Genomic DNA, 23013 nt, shown 5'->3' with positions numbered 1-23013 from the left:
ATAAACACTTTGCTGGTTCTCTGCTTACAAATAATATATTTATATAAAAATACATAGGATCATAAGATATGGAGGGCTCGTCATTACCCTAAAAAATAAATGTCATCTTTATTAGGGGCAGAAATTCATAAAAAAAAGATGTACAAAAACGTATGTGATGTAGAGATCAGCATTAATACTCAAGTCGCCAATGCATGAAAACGCTACGTTGTGAACAACAAATCCCTTGAAGTCGTAGCTCTCCTCTTACCAGCTGTTAGCAGCCTGTTGGCTAGCTTTGTCCTGCTTATATAAGGGAGCTCTCCTGTAGCAACATTTGGAACAACTAACTAAATCAGACCCGTAGCCCTATTATATTATAATGCACTCAGTTACATTGAGGCGTGCACAAGCTCCTAACTGTAAAAATGGCCATGAGCAAAGTGAAATGACAACGTTGCCACAATGTGTTCATATTTGATCTTGTAAAATGTAGTTTTTGCAGAGAAACTATAAGAAATCCAGTTGTTTGAGGAAGATGTTTTCACAGTATTATAAATTGGATATTAAAGAGGGAATTATGACCTCTAACTTCCTAGCAATAGCTCTAAGCAGCTTATAATACATCATTAAAACTACTAACGCCCTTTTTTGTTTTTAATCACAGCAATTACTCAAAGAAAAAGACAATAATTGAATTCCTTATCCTTTTTAATTGAGTGTTATTATGCAAATAACCACTATCGATTACATAACAAAGTTAGAGGATATAATGTTCATCCACTTGTTCAAATCTCTGTGGATTTGATTTATTTATCAAGAGGCCTATGTTTCCCATATAGGACCCTCAAGCCCCTGATGTGTTGTCATATCATAATGTCCCAGACCAGGCTTATGAATGTGTCCCTCATAACAATGTGCAGCACAGTTCTCAGGGCTGGGAGCTCCGGTTTTCGACTCGGCCCTAAATGGAGAACCCCATGCAGCTCATGAATATCAATCCGCTCGTCAGGACGGGACATATTTTGCCACCAAGCATTCCGGGAAAAAGTAGAGCATCATTGTTTTTTTGCTGTGGTCGTCTTTGTTACATGTTTTGGATTAAACATCCTTTATGCTAAATTAGTTTCCTCAATGGCAGCCCACGCTGCTTTCAGCGGGACCCCTCTGTCCGTCCCTCGCCACGTTTGAATACAAAAAAAATGTCACATGCCGGCGGACGTGTTTTGTTGACATCGAGCTGTAGTTATGGCAACTCAGCAGGGGTCACTGGGTTTGTGTATACAGCCAGTGTGTGACGGACTGGTGCACAGTTATCCAGTTTATCATATTTGTTTTCATAGATAAGCGCCCTTCAACTATTCCCACCTCTGGGATAACGTTTTAGAAAAGGTTACAACCGTTTGGACCTGAGTCTGTTTACCTTGGACAGAGATGTGAGCAGTAGATAAATTGAGACTGTGCAGCCAAGTTGTTTCCATAAACGTAGCTGTGTCACAGGCAGTGATAAAGCACTTTATCATGAGCCAGACGGAGGGGGGGCATATGTGCGTGCTTGGTACGCACCAATGACTTGCAAAGTGGATTATGAAGGACAAATCTTGAGGATTATCGCAGGGAACAGCTAAATGACTGTTAAACTGACCATTAGATTTTCTGTTAATGCTTTAATTGCGACATTTTATTGCCTACTTTTGTAACCGGTGAACAGCACAAGCTGGTTACCACGGCAACCAATGCTCTCTGCTCTACAAGGAGCGAAAAGATCCAATGTGCGAGACCTTTCCTCTGTTTGTGCGTGTATGCATGCTCCAAGGGCAGCGCTGACAGCCCCTTTCTGTTCTGGCGTTCCGTGGGCAGCCTGCCACCGCGCTGCATTGAGGGGTCCTTGTTGCCCGCTTGGCCTCCTTACGAGAGCCCGGTCGGACATCAACACTAAGTGGTCCGACCGTCTCCCATAGGCAGGATCCCCTTACGCTGGGAAGATACAGGAGAGAGAGAGAGAGAGAGAGAGAGAGGGAGAGAGAGAGAGAGAGAGAGAGGGAGGGAGAGGGAGAGGGAGAAGCTAATAATATGTTTAAAATGAATAGGATCTCAATTGTTTGCCAGATATTATTGTTTAATGGCTTAAAATTGTGATGATACACCTTAAAAAATACTCAGCATATCTTATAATGAAGATGAAAACTGGATTTAATATGAATATTATGGTAAAGTACAACCTTTTTATTTTTTTACATTTATAACATCCACAGCCACACTACTTCCTCTCTTTCCTCGCCCATGTTTCATTGTCTCCCCATCAGTGTCCATATCTCCTTAGCCCAGCGCTGTCTCTCTTTCTGAACCTCTCCGTTCCCCCCATCCTCCTCACTCCCTATACACACAGTTTTTTTTTTTCTTTCTCATTGCCCTCCACCAGTCCTACCTCTTTCTCTTTTGTCCATACCCCCCTCCCCTCCCCTCTCCTCTTTCGCATCAGTCAATTCCCATGAGCCTCCCCCGGGCTCTGTCCCTCCTCCCTCCCTGTTTTTCTCATTTACTCTTCTGCGCCCCCTCTCCTCCAATATGCCTCCTTTCATTCGTCCTCATTGACACACTGACACCCTCGTTCGGCTAGAGGGGTCCACACATCATTTGTTTACTTCACACTGACAAGTCTCTGCTATAGTTTAGTATTTTTTTTCCTTCTCTTTTAAACATTCCCAAATGTAGACCGAGGAACACTCAGCGGGTCACTCGCATGTCTTTCCCTGTGCGACCCGATCCAGAAACTTGGTTTTGAAATGATGTGTGTATATATATATATATATATATATATATATATATATATATATATATACACGCGCGCATGTGTGTGTATCTTCTCTTAGACTTCTATATAACTACTTCTTGCATGGTGTTGGGCACCTTTTTTAGCTGCAAGCCGTAGCCGTGTTGAGGCACTAAATATGCTCTGAATTTCAAATTCAGCACCCATTTAAGGAGTAAAGAGTGTGATTCATGTCTGAGCCACTGTAAATACAGTGTTGTGCAAAACAAATCTGAGAAGTGGGACATCTAGAGTTGCCCAACTGTTGCCTGCATCTACTTGGTAAATGGTTTACTGCCACCATCTTCTGTGAAATGTTTGCTGGGATTGTAAAAAACAAAAAGAGCTGACAGGAAACTCTCACCCATCATTCATCCCTCCTGTCCCACAATCCTTGATTTTCACTCACTCCTGAGCGCTCCATGTATTGCTGTCTACCACCATTCATCCTCATATCTACTGGGACGGATCGCTCAACCGTGTGATCCGTCTGGATTACATGTCACTTCTTCATCACCACCTCCATCTCTGACTCCTCTCTCTCCGCCACTCTCGCCCTCACATGAATGTTTCATTATGTGCACCTGAATGTCCACACTTTGATTAATACAGAAGCCGGATCAAAATTCTGTCATTTTGTTAGGGTTGTGAAATCTCATTTTACTTCCTCCCGCAGAGCCCAGTATGCCGTCTTAATCCCTGCCCTGTGGAATACTGAGGTGCAGGACTGGGAGCTCAAATGTATGAGCAGTCTGGTGTTGGATGAGAGCCACCATGGACCAGGTAACACACACACACACACACACACACTACACTCACAAAGCAGGCGTTCTCAAGCAGAAGCTAACAATGCCAAGGGACACCGGGGACCACTCGGAGCACAGTTGCTCAAACTCCGCCACCTCATTCAGGCTCACATCACTTAACCCTCGACACACGCTGATCCTGTTACACGCAGACACACACAGTTTTGTTCTCTGGCCGCGATGTCAACGTGCTTGCTGATTTCAGACGATGTTGAGTGTCTTGTTTTTATTATATTTATATATTGTGTGTGTGTGTGTGTGTGTGTGTGTGTGTGTGTGTGTGTGTGTGTGTGTGTGTGTGTGTGTGTGTGTGTGTGTGTGTGTGTGTGTGTGTGTGTGTGTGTGTGTGTGTGTGTGTGTGTGTGTGTGTGTGTGTGTGTGTGTGTGTGTGTGTGTGTGTGTGTGTGTGTGTGTGTGTGTGTGTGTGTGTGTGTGTGTGTGTGTGTGTGTGAAATAATTTGTGTGTGTACAATAACTTTGAAAGATCAAAATCTTTTGAAGGTCGTTCACTTATCAGCTCCTCAAGATCTGGAAACCCCTCACCACTGCAGTCTCATCTTCACAAAAAGTGTGTGTGTGTGTGGGGCTGCAATTGTGCACAAATGCAGGCGCGCGTGTGTGCGTGCGCGTGGCTGCAATTGTGCACAAATGCAGGCGCGCGTGCGCGTGGCTGCAATTGTGCACAAATGCTTGTGTCCGTGCATGCAACTCGACAGACTCAGTAAGGGCAACAACGAGGATGAGTCACAGGTTGGTGGCTTCAGGGCTGTTTGTCAGTGCAGCTGGGAAGGCAACACGAAGAGGTGCAGGAAAAGTGTGTGTGTGTATATTTGCGAAAGGAGAAGAAGATCTGAGAGGAGAATGCAAGGTTTCCTTTCAGGGCAATTGGAACCCACGAAAGCATGTTTTACTGTGTGGGTGTGTGAGTCAGAATGAGTCATCCTTATTTGCTGGCTTGTCAGACTGTCTAGCTCTCAAGGCAGCGGGGGGGGGGGGGACAAGCCGATTCATTTGCCGCCTGCCTCTGACAAGATCCTGTGTTTTCTCTCTCTCACTCACGCTAGGTAATTTACATGGTAAAACAGAAATAGTAAAGGCAATAACAATATATGAGCGAAACAAAAAATTATTTAAAAACATTACATAATTACAATAACATGTTACTTGATTACTACAGGGAGAGGCACTAGTCCCTTTCACTCTTTTATTTAAAAACAAATGATTACATGTATTTAGATGTCCAACTTGCTTTGTTGGAGAGCAATATGGATAAAACTAAATTTTCAATAGATCTCTTTCAGAAAAGGCATTTGTACATGTTCAGTTGAAAAGCACAGGTATGCATTAATAAAACAAACGAATGCCAAATTCCATGTTGCTGCTTCAGCTTCAGGTGCCTGGCATTGCGCGTGCCGTCTCATCGTCACACTGTCGGGGTTTGCTGGGACACTTAAACGGGAACTCCAATCGATTCTACACGTCAAAGTCTGTTTCCAGGTCGTGTGGAGTCATATTGCATCTACAAAAATGCTGTATAAAGCCTCTCATGCCTTCTGAGAGAGCTGTACGAACGCTGCCCTAAGTAATGACAGTCATCAGAGGGCAATGCTATATTTTGATGTTGTTCTCCTTTTGAAATAGAGCAGCAGAGCCGTTGTTGTTGTTGTTGTTGTTAGTGGTAACCAACACCTGTGTGTTTCCTATTTGGCCCATATCAAATCAATGAAATGTCCGCAGGGAAAAATAACTTATTAAGGAATGACTAATAGATGAAATAACCACTCAGGAATGTCTCCTTGGCTAATCCAGTGAGATGCTCGACCAATCCAGGTACTTCATCGCACTGACAGGAAAAATAAATGCTTCAAATTGACTTGATAAACCAGTCCCACTCATTGTTTTACGACACTGTCCATAATGTCCTAATACAACCACAGATATCAAGGGAATAGATCACGTGCTTAGGTCTGTCAAATTCCCAGATGCTTGACAGACTTCTGTCCTCGGACAGTAAAATCACATCGCCCTGTCGTACTGTTTGAAATCTTGTTTGACCCAGAGCAAAAGAACATGTTTGAAGGTCTATAAATGTTAATCTTCATTTTAAATAGTTTTCATGAAGCTATCATGGTGGTACAAGTGACTACAAAGGTTGCATGCGCTTCCTTGCCCTAGTAAGAGTAGGTGTTGTGAATGATATTGTTGAAGAGCGTTTCCATCGTGGCGGTAGATTCCCCCTGGGGCCCGTCCAACTGCAGGCTGAGTCAGCGCTAAAGGACAAAGTTGAAGTGACTTCAGGTTATAATGAGTCAGCAGTCCAAGAAGCTCCGAGTTAGACGCGTCCTTCTGTAGGTTACCTTCCTGATGAATCCCCTCCCTCCCCCTTTCTCTCCCCTCATTGTCTGTCCTTCCTCACTCCCACATCCTTTACACTCGGCCTCTCCATCCCTCCATTGCTTCCTCGCATTCTCTCCTTTCCCTCCCTCCCCCCACCGTGACTCCACTGGTGTAGCGGCAGATGCCAGTGTCCCTTTCTCCTCAGCAGGCTCCCCTGATACCTACACTATTTTCTTCCTGTCTGCCTGCTGCTCGAGTTCTCAGTGCAGTGACTCAGCACACATTTTATTCAGTGTCCCTAAGCCGGCTCCTGCAGCCAGTGCTGCTTTCATACTTGGTATACTAGATTTGAACTTAATGATGGTTTAACATGCTTTGTGACTGTCGTGGCTTTGCAGGATTTGTGCAATGCAATTTATTGACTCATTGGACCATCAGGAGGACCAGGTGGTTCGTTAGGTCGTCCAACTCGAGGCCCGACACTTGACTTTGACCCACGGTTGGTCTGTGTGTTTTCTTGCTATATCCAGTTATCTATTTTTATCCCTTTTGTTCACACCATTTTTGACCTTGGTGCATGTGTGTGTTGTTTAAAAATCTGTTGAATACTTTGTAAAAAAACAATGATGACACCATTTCCCCTCTCTCTTTGCTTCCTTGGCTTTTGATAAATGGATCAGCTACAGAAAAAGTACTTATTGACTTTCAGATGAATAACAACAGAGATAGGCATTTTCAAAATGTACATTTGTTGCACAATGTGGATAAAAATTAGTGAAAATGGAGTTGATAGTTCATGTTGGAACAAGCAAGGTTAGGTCAAAAGGAATCAGCCAAGGTTCACAGCTGCAGCGGCCACACACAAACAAACAGATTACAAGTGAGATGAAAAAGGGTGTTCCAGGGGTCAAGCCGAGGAGTTTACGACCTACAAAAGGTGTACTCTGTGTAACACTACTGTTGGCTCCCTAAGGGTTGAAGCAGAGGGGTCACCGATACACACAAACACACAGGTCACAGGTGACTGAGACAAAAACAGGGTGTTCCACTGAGCCTCCTAACAGACATCCTCAACATCAAAGTAAAGTGTGCAACACAGAAGCGAGAGATGAAAGTACAATCTGTCCAACATGTTTAGTTACAACCAGAGTAACTCAACTGTATATAATCACGTCATCCTTATATTGTACGTGCTTAGGAATAAAGGTGCTAACTAGAACCATATAGGGTTCTTCGGTTTGGCCACATTGGAGAATCCTTCTTGGCTTTATCTTTCAGAGTGAACCCAACATAGAGGATACCACCTAGAATCAACAATCTTTTTAACACCCATGCGTCCAACAATCCTTGAACTCTTTCTTCCAAAAATGGAGCCCATAGTCTTACAAAGAACCTTCGAAAAAAAGGACTTTGTTAAATGTAATTAGTTCTTAATGGGACAAAAAAAAAACTTAAATTCCCTTTCTTCAGAAAAGGGTTCTTTAGTTGAAAAGGGTTATTCAGAGAAGAAGCAAATAGTTCTGGGTAGAACCTCGGCCCTTCAGGAAGAACCCCTTTGGAACCCTTACTTCTGAGACCTTGTTAGATCCATAGATGGAACGATACCGATGCTTCACAAAGGCACGCTGTCATTCTGCGATGTGACTCTGACATTGGCTCTGACTAATGGTTCGACCTTGACTTGTTTTAAATAGAGCTGATCGACAGCGGACGTCACCTTGATGCGCCTCATGTCACGTAACATGGACCTGCGTTTGCATAACGGCTTGTTTTTCCAATAAATGTAGTAGTATCTGCAGACTTTGCAGTGCTACAAATCTTTTTTATTTGTGATAAATTATGTGACCCGTGGTAGAAATCCATTGAACTGGTAGAAAATATCTGTGCCATCTTTATTGCGGTCTTGTGGTCTCAAGGTCTGAGGTCATTGTTGGGTCTGGGCTTCATCCATTAGTCCCACAAGAATGTCACCCCTCTAACCTGGATAAGACTTCTTAGCTGTGGGCACTTAGCCTACCTATGACCCCTCAGTTGGACCTGCTTTCTAGTAAGCTTTGCTCTTTATAAAGTGTTGTCCTAATCCCCCACCCCTAGCTCTTTTTATGGTTGAAGTGGAATGCCACCTGCTTACTCAGCCCTGGGCTAACCTACAGCCCCCATTAGACACTTCTCTTGTTAGTGGGGCCTTTACTTGCATAATCTGCCCTGTAATGAAGCACTAGGGAGCCTTTAACGGATCTCTTTCTATCGCATATAAGGGGTCTCTGTCTCACTCTGTACAAGGTGGAATTACTTGACCAGGCTTCCTGCAGAACCGGAGGGTCACAGTGCTCGTGGTGTATAGGTCTCTGATGGTAAATCCACCTCCTCCTCACTAGCCTCTCTCTCCAACTCCTACTGGACATAAAGGGGTCATAAGTTAAGCTTGTTTACGTGCTATCCACCCCACAGTGGCCTAGATATTGTATGCTGCGCGAGTTCTTTTGTTCAACTTCAAGTTGACGAGCAGGTTGCAGGAACGGGGCCAATTTCCCGGAGGCTTGTCTGGCTACTCGCGTTGTCTGATCAGTAGCAACTTGTTGTGTCTCCAACTGACATTTGATTTCAAATGTCGAACCCAATGTCGACGTCATGGAAATTGAGTTCCGTTTCTTCCAGCCAGTTTACAATCTCCGTATTTGTACTTGAAACTTTTGAATCCATAACTCAATTGGGATCCAATCAATGTACACCTTGTGCAGTACAATTCATTTTAATCGGTAATAAGCATTTTTCTAGGGCTTCAACTAATAACTTTTCGAGATTGGTCAATCTGCAGATTATTTACTCTATGAAATGCAACAACAACAAAAAAAGTATCTTGAGATGCCTCATAGTGTCAAGTTTTATAAAGCTTTGTTGACAGTCCAAAATATCCAGTATTATCAGACAACAACAACAAAATGCATGAAATGGGACCAAAACAATAATGGACCTAAAACCCGATCACACCGAGACGCACCGCGAGAAAAGTACTCGTCGCCGGCTGCGTTTCAAGTGTTCATCGCCAATGAGGGAAAAGGAGGTTGGAATGTTGGTCGAGTTCAGGATTTGGATGTTTTCATAAGGGCGGCAGCCTTATAGTTATGCAACTACAAAGTCCTGATTATGGGAGAAAGTTTTTTTTTTTTTTTTTTTTTAAATGTTGCTATATGGGATAAAACTACTGATCTGTTGGAGATTTAAACTTTGATGTGGTGTCATGATCCAATAGATACAGCCGAGAACATTTAAAAATGGCAAAAAGGTTTCAGCTCAATAATTTTTCCTTGGCTTAACGCATATGGTGCAACTGCAACAGCGTATCTGTGTGAATCAGGAGCCGTCAAGGAGGAACAAACAGGGACTTTTCAGACGGCCAAATTCCTTCAGTGGGAGCAAGAGAACAGCGGTTCGCACGTCCTCATCTCCCCCTCATTCAATTAGCACACGGCAGACGGTTAGGGATTTGGGCTTGTTTTGCATACGCTCGTTAATTAGATCAAATTAGCGGAGGGGAGAATGAATTACTTGTGTATAAATGTGTTAGATGGTGGGATTAGGAGCCGCAGGTAGGAGAGGAGATGAGAGCGGCTAAGAAGAGAAGAATGAATCTGGTTGGAGGGAAAAGAAAACAGAAAATGAGCGTTGGCATCAGATCCCACAGCAGCGAGGCCCGGAACACTTTCCCTCCAGGGCCCTGAAGGCTTTCCTGCCTGCTTGCTCCCTGTGAGAGAGAGTAGCATTGCACTGTGTTGTGTTCATGCATGTGAGTAAAGCAGCTAAGCTTGTGTTCTGAAGTAGAACTCCGCTCTCAAACTCAAGCGGGGGAGGTGCTGATTTCATAATTCATAGATTCTCTTAATTATCTTCACTTCTGGTAAAAGAAACACAAAAAAAAACATGTTTGAGGTTTGTACAAGGTTGTGATAATTTGCATGCACTTAAATTCGGGTCGTCGTTTCTCACTAAACAAAGCAAAAATAAGCTGCCCTTTTGATCTTGTATACTGTATGAATACAAAAGAAAATATATGAAAGCAAGCGTGACGAAGAAAAAATGTGCATATTGTTAAACGTTACGTGATTTGAAAAGGGGAGGATTGGCTAGAAAGAATGCTGGGAATTTAAAGACAAATAAAAAGATCGAAAACACAAAGACGAGTCGGAGTCCTGATGATGACTGGAGCTTAACTCCATTTGGCTGTGTTTAGCCGTAACATGTGGAGTCTAAATTAGAGGCCCCGCACTCTGCTTACATTGCTCGTCATCCTAGTTTGGCAGCTGTAATTACAGGTTTGAAAGTAGAGATATGGCTTCTTTCTTTTTTTTCTCTTATTTGTAGTTCCGTTTCTGTCCTCCCACTCTCCATCTCTCTTTCTCTATTCATCCCTCAACTCCTCTCGCCCTCCTATTCTCATTTACTCTTAGTGTCTTCAGAGTATTACATCTGTGACTAGGCCTGTCCTGGATTGTGTTGTGCGTTAAGGGGGAGTTATATTTTCGTGGCTTTAATTCGAACGTCACACAGAACGGCAATATTGTGAGGCACCGTTTCTTTTTCTGAGCTTTTGTACCGCACATGAAGGCATCAACCAATCACGTTGTGCGTAACGAACATACTCGATGTGTACACTACAGTGTACATCAACACAGAGGAGCCGTAGTCCGAACCAAGACTGTAAACTCTAAGTCCTTTCAACCTTGACAAAGGCAGCACAGACCAGATCCACTTTCCCTTTCTTACCTTTCAAAATAAAATCCCCAGACATATACTGTACACTGTGTAGCCGTTTACCAGAGGGAACTCAAATTCAGTCCAAGCATTATGCTAATAGGAAGCTCAGTAAAATAGCTCGCCATATCTTAGGCGATACAACAATTGACCTCGGACAGACTGCCATACGCTGGTAGGAACCTGGTAGTTGTTCCTAAAATCTGTCTGAATCTTTTATTTTAAAAAGTGTTGCCTGTATGAACGGTTTTAATTCAAAATATTTGCAGGCGAGTATCTCACATTTTCCCCCGGTGTGCAAAGGCTTTTTCTTTTTGCTCTGTGGCCGACTTCCCGTTCCCCAGCCTCTGGAGTCCTGGCTGGACCTTCGCCCTCTGGGAATGAACTCTGACCTCGCAGTCGGCCTTAAGGCGTATTAGGGGGCAGGCTCTGAATGACCGGGTGTGGTTCGGGAGGCGAACAGGCCCACCTTCCTTTCTGCCTCTGTCCCCCTCCCCATTTCCCCCCTGTTCTCCTTTGCAATGATGACCAGGACAAAAAGGCAGAAACGGGAGGTGAGTCGTTACTAAATAAATACAACACTAAAACATCTCAACCAATCTCATACACAAATTACAACATCATAATACGTACAATATATAAAACATCAACTCAGAAAACCGTTTCAGAGGGTTGTAGAGTTTCAGCTTCTCATTGCCTCACTGAGTACTTAAAGGCATCCAATAATTAAAGTTGTGATCCACCCAGGGGGAGATGTTCCAGAGGGCAGGCGGTCTGTGGTAGGTGTCTGTTGAAAACCACACAAAAAATGCTCTTTTCCTAATATTTCTTTCCACATTTTATTTGATTATGAAAGTGATGATGGCCAACAGTCGGCACTGACGACAATCCCGATACGTCTCCGACTTAAATTGTCATTCCTCATACTCATACCAAACTCTGCCCTCTTCCCCCCTCTTCATCGACTGCCTTGTCTTCGTCTTCTCTTTATTCTTTTGTATCTCGTCGCTTTCCCACACTCCCTTCCCACTCCTTCTGTGTCTGTGTCTGTGTCTGTGTCTGTGTGTTCCTATTAAAGGGGCTCAGTGTTTTCCTCTGAATGTCATTGGAGACGTGTGTGTTTCCAACCAACGATTACGACACACAAGCTCTTCCTGTCTGTCAGTTTACACACACTCGTGTATACCAGCATCACACACAGAAAAAGAAAAAAACCAACAGTAGTAGTAATTTAGCTGCTGTCTGATTAATGAAGACAGGCAGTCTGTAAGATGACATGTCGATCCCCTCGGGTACTTAAGTACTACAGCGAACCAGACTGTAGTGAGCGTAAAGCGCTTGACCGTTCTTCTGTTCTCGACATGGATGTTCGCGTGTGGTTTGGACAAAATAGTTTTGGGATTCTTTTGGCGTGATAATGACCGATGATTGAGTGGGTATGTGGTCTGATGCTCATGAGGCTGGATTAGGTATTGTAGACACCGGTTGCCTTCAAGTGCCTTTTTGATTTAAAGACTTCCCCATTTCCAGTGAGCAGATTAAAAGTCACAACTTATCATCGCCAGTCACTCACTTTGCGTTGCTTGGTTCATTCGGCAAGAGATAGTGACTTAAAATAAATGTATCTAAATGAAAATCTTCAAGACATTTCTTCAATGCCAAGAGTTCGTCATTTGGCTGTCGCAACATGACACAGGAAAGGGTGGAGCTAATTACAACCGAACGCAGAATAAAACATTCATAGGCAACCAAAAAACCAACTAGGAAAGGATTCAAGTTGGAAGACACCACCGTCGTTTGTTGCGGGAGTAGCAGGTGCTTCCATTTCTGCTTCCATCATGAATTCAGTCATCTACGCAATAACGTGATTAACCAATGACTTAACTTGCAAGCTAGCACCACTGATTCAACCTGCTTGTTGGAGTCTGGTTCCACCACAGACTTCAAGGGAAATGTATCGGAGTCAAAGTATCAATTTTCTTTGCAAAATGTAGTGAAGTAAACGTGAAAGTCAACAGAAGTATAAATAGTAAAGTACAGATATCCAAAAAAACTTAAGTACAGTAACAAAGTATTTCTACTTAGTTACTATACACCACTGGGTGATGGCATTAATAAAAGGAATACTCAACACAGGATTGTATCAGCAACATGTGGCTCTGTAGTGAACGGCGTGCTGACGGATTCACAGATTTTAGACCAGAGAATGTTTGGTTACAACATATCTGCGGTGCTGTTTTTCCCTCTTTGTCCTGTAATGTAGCCCCGATCCGTTTCATGTGGAGGGAGCACTCTGCCTTTTTAAAAGCTTTGGTCATTTGGTAACCTAGGAGCCAGTCTAGCCTTGTTTACTCTGATTTAATTAGTTAACGCACCAGTCATATAGTTGTTTTAACGACAACTCCTGGCATTTGCACCTGGTCTTCTTCCTCAGCTTTAAAAAAATACTTATTTTTCTTTTCTTTTTTTAAAGTTAATCTAATTTATGCTGAGCTGTAGGTGGTAGAAGGAGTGTTTAATTCTCTTTTAAATATCTGAACACAACTAAGATAGTGTGTGTGTGTGTGTGTGTGTGTGTGTGTGTGACAAGGCGTAGCTTATTATATACCTCATCTTTCAAGAGAAGTGTTAAAAATGTAGCGTGAGACAGGAGCTGGACCACAGCCTCTCTGTGGAAATCCCCGTCCTCATACTCGGTCTTCGCCCTCACATGTTCCTCCTTCTCCTCTTTTGTCTTCATCCTCCCAGTTTACACTTTCCTCGTGTCTACCGTCGTTATCAGCGCAGGCTAAATACATGTAGTTTATTGTCATTTTAGTCACCATTGTGGAGTTGAATACTAATGATGCACACAAAACCCAAATACATCCAATAAAAAAAGAATACCAAACTTTGATGGAACACAGTAGGTTGTTCTTTCAGGTCAGTCAGATCGAACACTACAGGCTAGTTAATTCTCAGTGTAATACCCTTAATTCAACCTTTTGGGGGGAGTTTAGAGGAACTGTAAGACGGCCGCTGAGGGTTTTGATCTTCAAACAACTTTGATGTTGATAAAATACACAGGTCCACACCCCCGGCCTCCAACCGTGTTAAACGCAACTGAATAAGAAATAACAAAATACCTTTTTTTAGTGATACAGCCTCTAGTTCCACTTACTTGTCAACAAAAGTTGCTGAAATGGCAATGCAAATATGTTTAAAATATTTTGTTTGGTGATACATCAGAATTTCTTTAATATTAAAAAAAATAAATGATAGATACAAATACAAGACTAGAATCGCACACAAGGCAATCCCAAAATGATTTGGATGGGGATGTGTTTTTCATTATTTAGACTACTTCACATTGGATGTGAGATGGAAAGTGACTATGAGGTTAAAGTGCTGATTGATCTCGATCCGACACATTAAAAAGCCACTGCTCTGATGTTTGCGGGCGAGCAAAGAAAGCAGTCCTACTAATCATCATCTTATCTCCAACTACACAAGACATCTAGCGAATATCGCACCGTGTGTCTCTTTCTCAATCACCTTTTTACTTTTCTGTCTTTGGTATAGTCCTTTCTTTTCCCCTGGCTATCTCCCTCCAGTGCGCAGGGGAAGGAGGCGGGGTGACTGGAGGTTGATCAGAGTCATGTCCAGTAGAAGAGAATAACAAATAGCTTAACGAGCTCACACTGTTCTGTGATGTGGAACAGGCAAAATAGTATTCCCTCCAGTTTAACAGCGATAACCTGCCGCAATACATACACACACAATGTTGACTTATAGCTTACAAAAATTTGTCAAATAAATTAATCCTGGATCCAGTTCAATTTAACTGGCAGTGAACCGCTGGTCTGAAAAGACTAAATGCGAGGACAAATAATTAATCTGTTTGTAAATTGAAATCATAGTCCAAATAGCACAAAAAAAGAAATTTGTCTGTTTGCCATTTGGTGGGCAGGTAGCATACAGTCGGTCAATCAAACCGCTTTGTGGTAAAGGTGGATGCTGTGGAAACAATGTTGAGAGATGTGAGAGTAAACCACACAGAAAGCTTTTGGGCTAAAAGAAACTCTAAAAGCTGAGGGGGGGTTGCATAGCTCTGATCAAAATGATCCATTGTTTATGTAAACAACATTATTTGAGCAGCTTTAAGAGGACTATTATCTGCAATTTACACAGAAAGGTAAACGAGGAAACTGGAACCTGATAACACTGCAATACTGTGCGTCTAAGCCAGTGGTTCTCAAACTGTGGCGCACGCCCCTCAAGTGGGGCGCCGAGGTATTACAGGTGGGGCGCGGGGGGCAGTGCGGAGAACTTTACATATTACAAAAGTACGTGTAAATGTTAATGCTGCGGTTACAGGTTTACAGGCGTTAACAGGTTACGCTTGCGCATGCGCGATGGCGACGTCCAGGCCCCTATGCGACTCCCGTGTAGCTTAGTAGTGTGCTAAATGAAGAGCTCGTTGGGCTTCTGGACAGTTACCTGACAGAACACGGGCTGAAATGGGAGAGTTGTGGGTTCCTGCACAGACGGTGGTCAGACCACGGCAGGGAAAAAGAAGGCAGATAAAGAGGGTCTCTTTAAATGTGCACTGTGTCATACACAGAGAGGCGCTAGATCTGCGTGAACTACACAAGGTTTTGACCGATGCTATCAGCGTGGTCATTTTCATAAAAACACCCCCGAAAGCACGACTGTTTTCTGCACTCTGTGGAGAGACGGGAGCGGAGCTTTCAGCTGCTTCACAGCTTTCCATCTCACATCCAATGTTACACATGCATATACTTTTTGGAGTCAAATTTATTAATTGAATAATCAAGCTCAACGCCTTCTGATCATCCTGTAAAGAAGATTGAAGTCGATCGGATGTTTTTTGTGGGAGATAACGTTAAATGTATAACGGCAAAAACGAGAGAGAAAACGCGAAAAACGGGCAACTTCGGCGATTTATTGTAGCGCCCCCTAGTGTTCAAATCGCACAAGATTTTTTTTTTTGCAAGTTAAGGCATGCCAAGCACAACTAGGAAAAATGTTTCAAAGTGATTAGACCCAATAGTGTGGACGATATGAGCATTGAAAAACAAGACACGCCCCTAAGATGTTCATTGGGTCATAGATCCTTACCACAATGAGATATAAAAAAAACGGTTGACATATTCTAGGTCATCTGGCTTCAATGATTTGATTGATATCAGGTTTTGTTGATTTGGACCAAGCATGTAGTTAAGAAAGTCAATTAGGTGTTTTTCACAGAATTCAAAATGGCGGAAAATCTAAGTAGGCGGACCTTAGAGGTCTGAGGGGCTTTTTTGTAGAGCAGGTGGATCTGGACATGTGTCAATCGGACATTCTGGGTGAGGGGCGTCGCCGGTCAAAGTTTGAGGGGGCGCTAGAGAGCAACTAAAAATTTAAAAAATGTGACTCCTTGATCGGATGGCTATTTTCACCAAGTCTGACAAGCTTGCCAAATTTGAGCGGTTTTCGTCCCTCGCAAATACCCCCAAAATGCGCCCAATGTTCAAAAATAAAAAGCGGAATAATAATAAGAACCCTAACAACAAACTCAATAGGGTCCTCTCGGACTGACTTCGTCAGTCGCTCGGACCATAATTATTAATTTGCAGGCAAGTTTGCTGATGAATAATTTCTGATGAAATTGGCCTATTCAGACATGTTGACACCAGGCGGCAAGCCAATGTCTTGCATTCTCTCTAGGGACCAGCAGGGGCCGACTCTGCTGGTGGTATAAAAGTCTGAGAAAATGATTCTACTTCTGTTGAGTTATTCCCTCTCTAAACATCTCCACATCCACTTTTTGTATACATGTCTGGTTGACAAGCTGCTCTGATTAAATACAGGGAAGCTAATATTGATGTCACTGATCCCGACTAGATAAAGGCTACCAGTTACTCGTTACTAAATGATGGTTCACATTATTTGGTATTTGTACTGTATCATTATAGCCATCGCATTCTTTCCAACTAAGAACATATTTAATGTGTCATCATTTTTATTTTTGAAGGTCATTCTGGTGTCAACCTGACCAAACAAATCGGATTCCAGTCCATGTAAGCTACGCTCAGCATGATTGACTCTTATTACAGCAAAGAAGACATTAAACAGTCCACAGTCCAAATGGAGGTTTGCCCTTGTCATCACGTTACTCGAGGGCTTGAGAACCGCTGGCTTAAGATCCTTTCTCCAATTATGGCATGTTTTCTGGCTCTCCTCTTGTACGGAGCCCAGATTGAATTGACATTCTCTATAAACTGTACAACATGGAGAGCAGAAGTACAGAAGTGAAGTCTTTCTCCTCCTGTATTCCTTCCTTCAGTTTTCTTTGTCCGTTTCATATATTCGTCTGGGCCACAGAAAAGCCCCAGGCTCACCCTACCTGATTCCAGTTTTGTATCTCGTCATCTTTTTCACTGCAGTTTTGCAGGTGTGATAGAAGCTTTTGACCTAGCCCCGTCTCGGTCTACGTTCCCCCCGCCCCTCTGTAAATGATAAGCACTTCAAAGCGTCCCATTGCAGCAGTGTCATGGAGCTCCCAGGCCACGGCATCTGCTGAAGCCACCTGACATTAGAGCTTATTCAATCCCAGCTGCAGGTGTGCTTCCCCACACCGACTCCCAGAGGACGGCAAAGGCTTCAAACACACCAAAACACAACCTTCAAAAGGCTGCGTGTCATCAGCATTAATTCCTGGACACTGAGGAATCAGCAGAGCGCTCTGTCATCTGAAACTGACTTTGAGAGAGCGAGAGAGAAAGACGGGGAGGGAGAGTGGGGAGTAAAACACACACTGTCATTCATACCTTCTCATTATCGCCCTGAGTCAGAGAGAAAACCCCGGAGCTGAGCTCACCGACAATGACATCCTCTGTTTGCGAGTTGTGATTTGGACCACATGTTTTAATTTAATAGCTTAAAGTTACCTCATCACTGTTTGCGTTATGTCATCTGTTATCATATATCCGTGTGTCTGTCTGTGGGGATACTGTACATGCGTATGCATGGCTGTGTTTTAAGATGGGCTTTGAGGTCAACAGTCGGACCTGTAATTATAACGACCTCAACTCTAACTCTCTCCACACACAGTTAGTGAAATATTTAGAGAGCTCGTTGTACACTGTGCTTTTTGTCACATTGGGTATTAATTATCTATTGTCGGTGTGGCGATGACGTTTAATGAAATGCTCCATGATCGTAAGACCGCAAGTCTCATGTAAATCTGAAAGCACATTGACGGTAAACTTGGGAAAGAATTTGGGAAAAAATTATCTTCCTGCAACAATGTGTTTTGCTTCCATTTTAAATACAGTAGAAGTTTGGTCACTGTCATATAAACTCAACATGTTTCAGCCTGAACAGTCATCAGTTATCAGAAAGGCATTGGATCCCACTCAACCCTCTCACAGCTCTGTCAGATCGTTTGAGATATTTGAATCCTGAGGTTAATAAATCACCAATTCGTCACCAAGATATTAAAGAACCGTGGGTAGATATGCGTCTATTCCGACCAGTAACTGCTCACATTTGGCTTCCATCCATCTCTATCGGTCCATCTATCCATTCTCATCCATCCCAGTCTGTTCGTTCATCTATTGTCTTTTCTACTTATCCGGGACTGGGCTTTACAGGGTATTTCAGACGTCACTCTCCCTTGCAATGTTTTCCAGCTCTTCCTGCAAAGCCCTGAGGTGTTCACATGCCAGAAGAGATATATTATCCCTCCAGTGTTTTCAGGGTCCATTCTATGGCCAAATACCAGTTGGATATGACCAAAAACCTCCAAACGGAGCTTTAGGAATTATGATGAGATGTTGTACTGTCAATTGCTTTACCACCATGTCTTCAACCCTGTCATTACAGTATGAGAATAGGGTGTGTTATCTGTGTGCTCGGGCATCTATCATTATGGGGTTAGTCTAAACCTTTATTTTGGCATCAGATGTGTAAAGTGAGAAGCTGAGGCTCTTCTTTGGTGGACTTATTTGATTATCTGACAGCCGTCCAAGATAAGCCTGAGATATGTCGCTCTGTTAATAAATCCAAAGGATTTACGATCATACCATTTTTCTTTTCTTTCTTTTTTTGTGCTATTTGGACTATGATTTCAATTTACAAACAGATTAATTATTTGTCCTCGCATTTAGTCTTTTCAGACCAGCGGTTCACTGCCAGTTAAATTGAACTGGATCCAGGATTAATTTATTTGAAGCAGCCACTTTGATGCCGAGCCAGTTTCTGTTGAATTATAATGAGTTTAAATGACTAGTGTTGTGAAAGCTAGAACATGTAAACGTTAGGGCGACTGTGATAAAAGCCTGTAAACTCTGAAGTAGAGGAAAAAAATCAGAGCAAAAGTGGTGGATTTTGCTTTTTATACTTAAAATAGTCCGTTTCAACTGGAGGAAGTGTTAAACCCTAAAGAATGTAAAATACTTTGGCCCAGAGGAACGGTAAAACACCATCACACACTTTATTAAAAAATTAGCAAATAGCACCACACGACAGACTACAAAAACTACTGCAACCATTAAAATATGCACACGTATAGTATTTGTCCCTTTCTATGTCTCTGCCTGCAATCCCCCCCAGCTCTTCTTTGTCTGAGCAGTCTCTTGTTTCTGGAGAGGGCGTTTTTGGGTAAGAGACTCTCTCTTCCTTTGGCGGTTCGTGTCTGGAGATTTCAGAAACGGGCAATCCGACATTCAAAGCAACTTTACCCCAAGACTGTCCAGCTGTGGTGAAGAGAAAAGACGACACGCCGTACAAGTCTAGTTCTGTTTGAGCTCAATGCACCTTTGTCAGCAGCAGCTTCACTCCTCCGTCGATGTCGACACAGGATGCGCTCAGGCACAGTTTTGAGTGTCGGTCTTCCGTGTTTTAGCCAAACAAACGACAATCAATGTAGTCGCGTTAAACTAGAAGAAAATGGACTCAAACTATGAAAACTTGCGTTACGCCCGTGCGAACGCAACCCGTTTGGCGGCCTCTGTAGACGGAGCGAGCGACTGAACATCGGACCAATTCTGTTACGCAAGAAGTGTGTGAGACGGGTGACTGTGGACACCCCATAAAAGTGTAGGTTCACGATGATGGCCAAAATGACCACTTCAAAGTCTTCAAAGTTAAAAACATAGAAACAGATCACTAGTTCTGGCTTTATGGGACTTGATTCTCAGTTTGGATGACCTCACCTGAAGTTTTTTCTATTCCATATATCGAGGGTTATCGCTTTCATGCGATGGAAAGAATATTGATTTCTGTAATGTCAGGATTAGTTACAGGAAATATTATGTATACTGTGCCGTCCTTCCTTTTAAAGCTCTACTTTTCAAAGAGCATCTAAACTGTGTGAGAATGAAACTGGCTGCTGGGTGGCAGCTTCAGGGGGAGACGTAGAACCGGCACAGGGCTGATCACCAGCAATAAATCAGTCGCTCAGACCTTTTCATTACAACTCTGAGTCATACAGACACTGTGCAGGTGAGCTCACCACTGTTTGTGTATCTGTAGGGTGTTTGTGTGCAGCTATTTTAGCTCTGAAAACATCCCTATCCCTATAATATAAAAGTCATATGTGATTATATCGTCTGGCCTAGTAGCCGATCATCCAAGAGAAGCGAGGCGTTGTTTAAAGAGGATCATATTTGGACGTGAAGAGTCAACGGGAGGGGGGGGGTATTGTTGGACCTACAATACCTGACTAGTTTCCCCTCTTAATGTACATTTTTAAAACGTCACGTGTTCCTATCTAGTTAGTCTCTGGGTGGCTGACGGCAGACACGCTGTGACATGTCAAGCGTTTTTTGAAGTGGAAGTTACCTCTCCTTCACCGACGTCTGACAGTGATTGAGATGGATCGGAGGGAGGGAGGGAAGGAAGGAGAGAGGACATGAGGCAGAGGGAGAGAGCCACGGGCTATCTGGGGGCGGGGGGGGAGGGTGTGTCTGGGAAATGGAGTTGTTTTAACATCAAAGATAACCCTACTATTAGGCTTGGGAGACACCGCACTTCATCGTCGGCTCTTCCTGTTTGGCGGAAGCCGTATCCTTGAAGCTCGTGGTAAAACACTGATATGTGCCGTTACAAATTAGAAGTCACTTCCCTGGCCTCCCATTGGACACCAACCCGCACACTGACATCATCTCCGCCCAGTGAGGGAAAACCTCAAAGCCGGACCAAAATTATTGCCGATGTCGTGGTAAACTCTAGTCCAGTGACTCGCTAAATAAGCTGACTTGATAAACAGAGAATGTGTTTTTTTTCTTTTTTTGCAAAGTTATTAAGTCTGCCATAAAATCAAATGTTAAAAAGCTTTTATGGTACATACTGCAGAACAGCCATTGTGTGTAAGAATGGTTGGAAAGGGTCAATTGGAAATCTTCAGATTGCTGTCAATAAGAACTAAATGGCAACTTCTGACAACTTTTAGAAAGTGTCCAAGCTCAATAAACCAATTTATTTTAAAAAAAATGTGTTGCTCCTTTTGGGAGCAGGTGGCAACCTACTGTTCTGCCGAGTGAAGCCAATGTGGAAGTGTCTTAAACTATCATTCTCTCTACTGACCAGCAAGAGAGACAAGAAGTCAGATGGTATAGAAGTCTATGAGAAAATGACTCTTCTCTCTTGATTTATTCCCTCAGTCAACATGAGGTCTCAATCTCTAGTTTCTAGTGTTTTTCAATACATCATGATGTCCATTTGGAGTAAATGGACCATAAAGCAGGGTATGCTTTAGGGCGGGCTTAGTGTGATTGACAGGCAGCTGCTGCTACCAGATATGTCTACGTCACTCCTCCACATTCCAAATATGGTGACTTCTGTTCATTGGTTGCGGAAAGAAAACATCAACATGGCGAAGCCCGTAATCCAAGATGGCAAATGAAATCGCTCAAGGCTTCAAAACGGCAGTCCACAATCAAATGACGTCATAATGACTACGTCCACTTCTTAGGTTATGCTTGGGAGCAGCGGAGCTTGCTGGAAAATGTTATATAAAACAATTACGGCTAACCTAAACAATAGCTATTTATTTATACCGACACAAAGCTTAAATTGACTTTTCTCCTCTAAGAAACGTATCTGTCTCTTTAGCTACTAAATGCTCGTTGAAAACCAGGTAGATGTGAGTGGAGTTGTCTGTTGCAAAACCAGAAGAATGATGCAACGTGGACTGAAAGGCTCCTAAAGGGGCAGCGTTTCACCGGAGGTACAGAACTTGTATTTTGTGTTGACTTTGGCGGTCCCTGTGGTCAAAAGCAGTATCGTTTAAGTGCACCGGAGTCCGTTTAATTTTACCGCCCTTCCGCCGTCCTTGTTACAAAACAACTTGTCCTCAAATAGTCAAAGATGTTAGCATGTTATGCTAGTAGCATGACGTATTAAATATGGTGCTCTCTTTCTCAGAACCGTGTCCAAAACCGAAGGCCACACTACCAACCCAAGTCATTGAAGAAAAAGAAAATGTACTGACACCTCCAGAAGGAGAACAGACCTCTGAGACGGGTGAGTGTGTGCGTGCTATGCCTCTACATGTGTACGTCTACATTTTAAACATTGGTGTCATTCTATTTTTGTTATTTTTCGGGTTTGCTAGGACAACCTTAGTCTATACAACAGGTCTAGACCTCCCACGTCCATATATCTTAGCCTGACTGCTGAATGGTGCCAGCTAATACAGGAAAATAAGATGTCAATGGCACTAAATCAATATCAAGACAGTGGTTTCAACATGGAGCAGGTTTGAATGGAAACGGGTTGACAAGTACAAGCCTGCAGAATAGTGCATTAAGTCCCAATTCTGCCACAAGACGAGCCTCGGTAATATTTGAGCTGAGTAGCTTTGTCATTGGCCAGCCGGAAGACTGAAAACCCTAAAACAACACGTTAGCCGGAGGCTCCATTGTACAACTAGCGAACGCTTCCAGTTTTGCCACCGCAGTTCACCCCTCGCCAAACATGCCGCAAGAAGAATCTTTTTTATGTCAGAAAAACTGCTTTCTATTGGCAAATAAAATAGTTGAATAAACCTCTATCAGGATAAATTATTTGTATACAAATGTATTTGTATACAAATATAATGTATCCAATAGTACTAGTTTTTAACCATCTTTCGGTTGTTCTGGTAAGTCTGTTTGTTATTTGTACAGCACGTTTCGATATGGGTTTTTAGACTTTGATCATAATGAAGTTAATAAACATTAGATGTTGTTTCACACTTCCTAAATTAAGGAGTGTTGTGTATTTTAAAAGCCCATCTAAGGAGGGATATTGCACATTAGCTTAGGTTGTATTTTCAGTGGTATGTTGTTGGGTATG

The 23013-nt window shown here is 42.9% G+C and overlaps 1 protein-coding gene across 2 annotated transcripts in view; it reads left to right on the top strand.

The window, feature by feature from the left end:
• Nucleotides 1-23013, top strand: part of si:ch211-266k8.4 (carabin) — a 57031-nt gene that overhangs the window by 9710 nt on the left and 24308 nt on the right. The window contains exons 10-11 of one of the 2 annotated variants that reach the window (XM_034534605.1): nucleotides 3468-3574; nucleotides 22102-22200. In XM_034534605.1, coding sequence (XP_034390496.1) covers nucleotides 3468-3574; nucleotides 22102-22200 — 206 coding nt within the window. The remainder of the gene's footprint in view (nucleotides 1-3467; nucleotides 3575-22101; nucleotides 22201-23013) is intronic. The other variant, XM_034534606.1, reaches the window with a different exon arrangement.

The sequence above is a fragment of the Cyclopterus lumpus genome, chromosome 6, assembly GCF_009769545.1.
Source record: "Cyclopterus lumpus isolate fCycLum1 chromosome 6, fCycLum1.pri, whole genome shotgun sequence".
NCBI lineage: Eukaryota > Metazoa > Chordata > Actinopteri > Perciformes > Cyclopteridae > Cyclopterus > Cyclopterus lumpus.
This window is presented reverse-complemented; position numbering and strand designations above follow the sequence as displayed.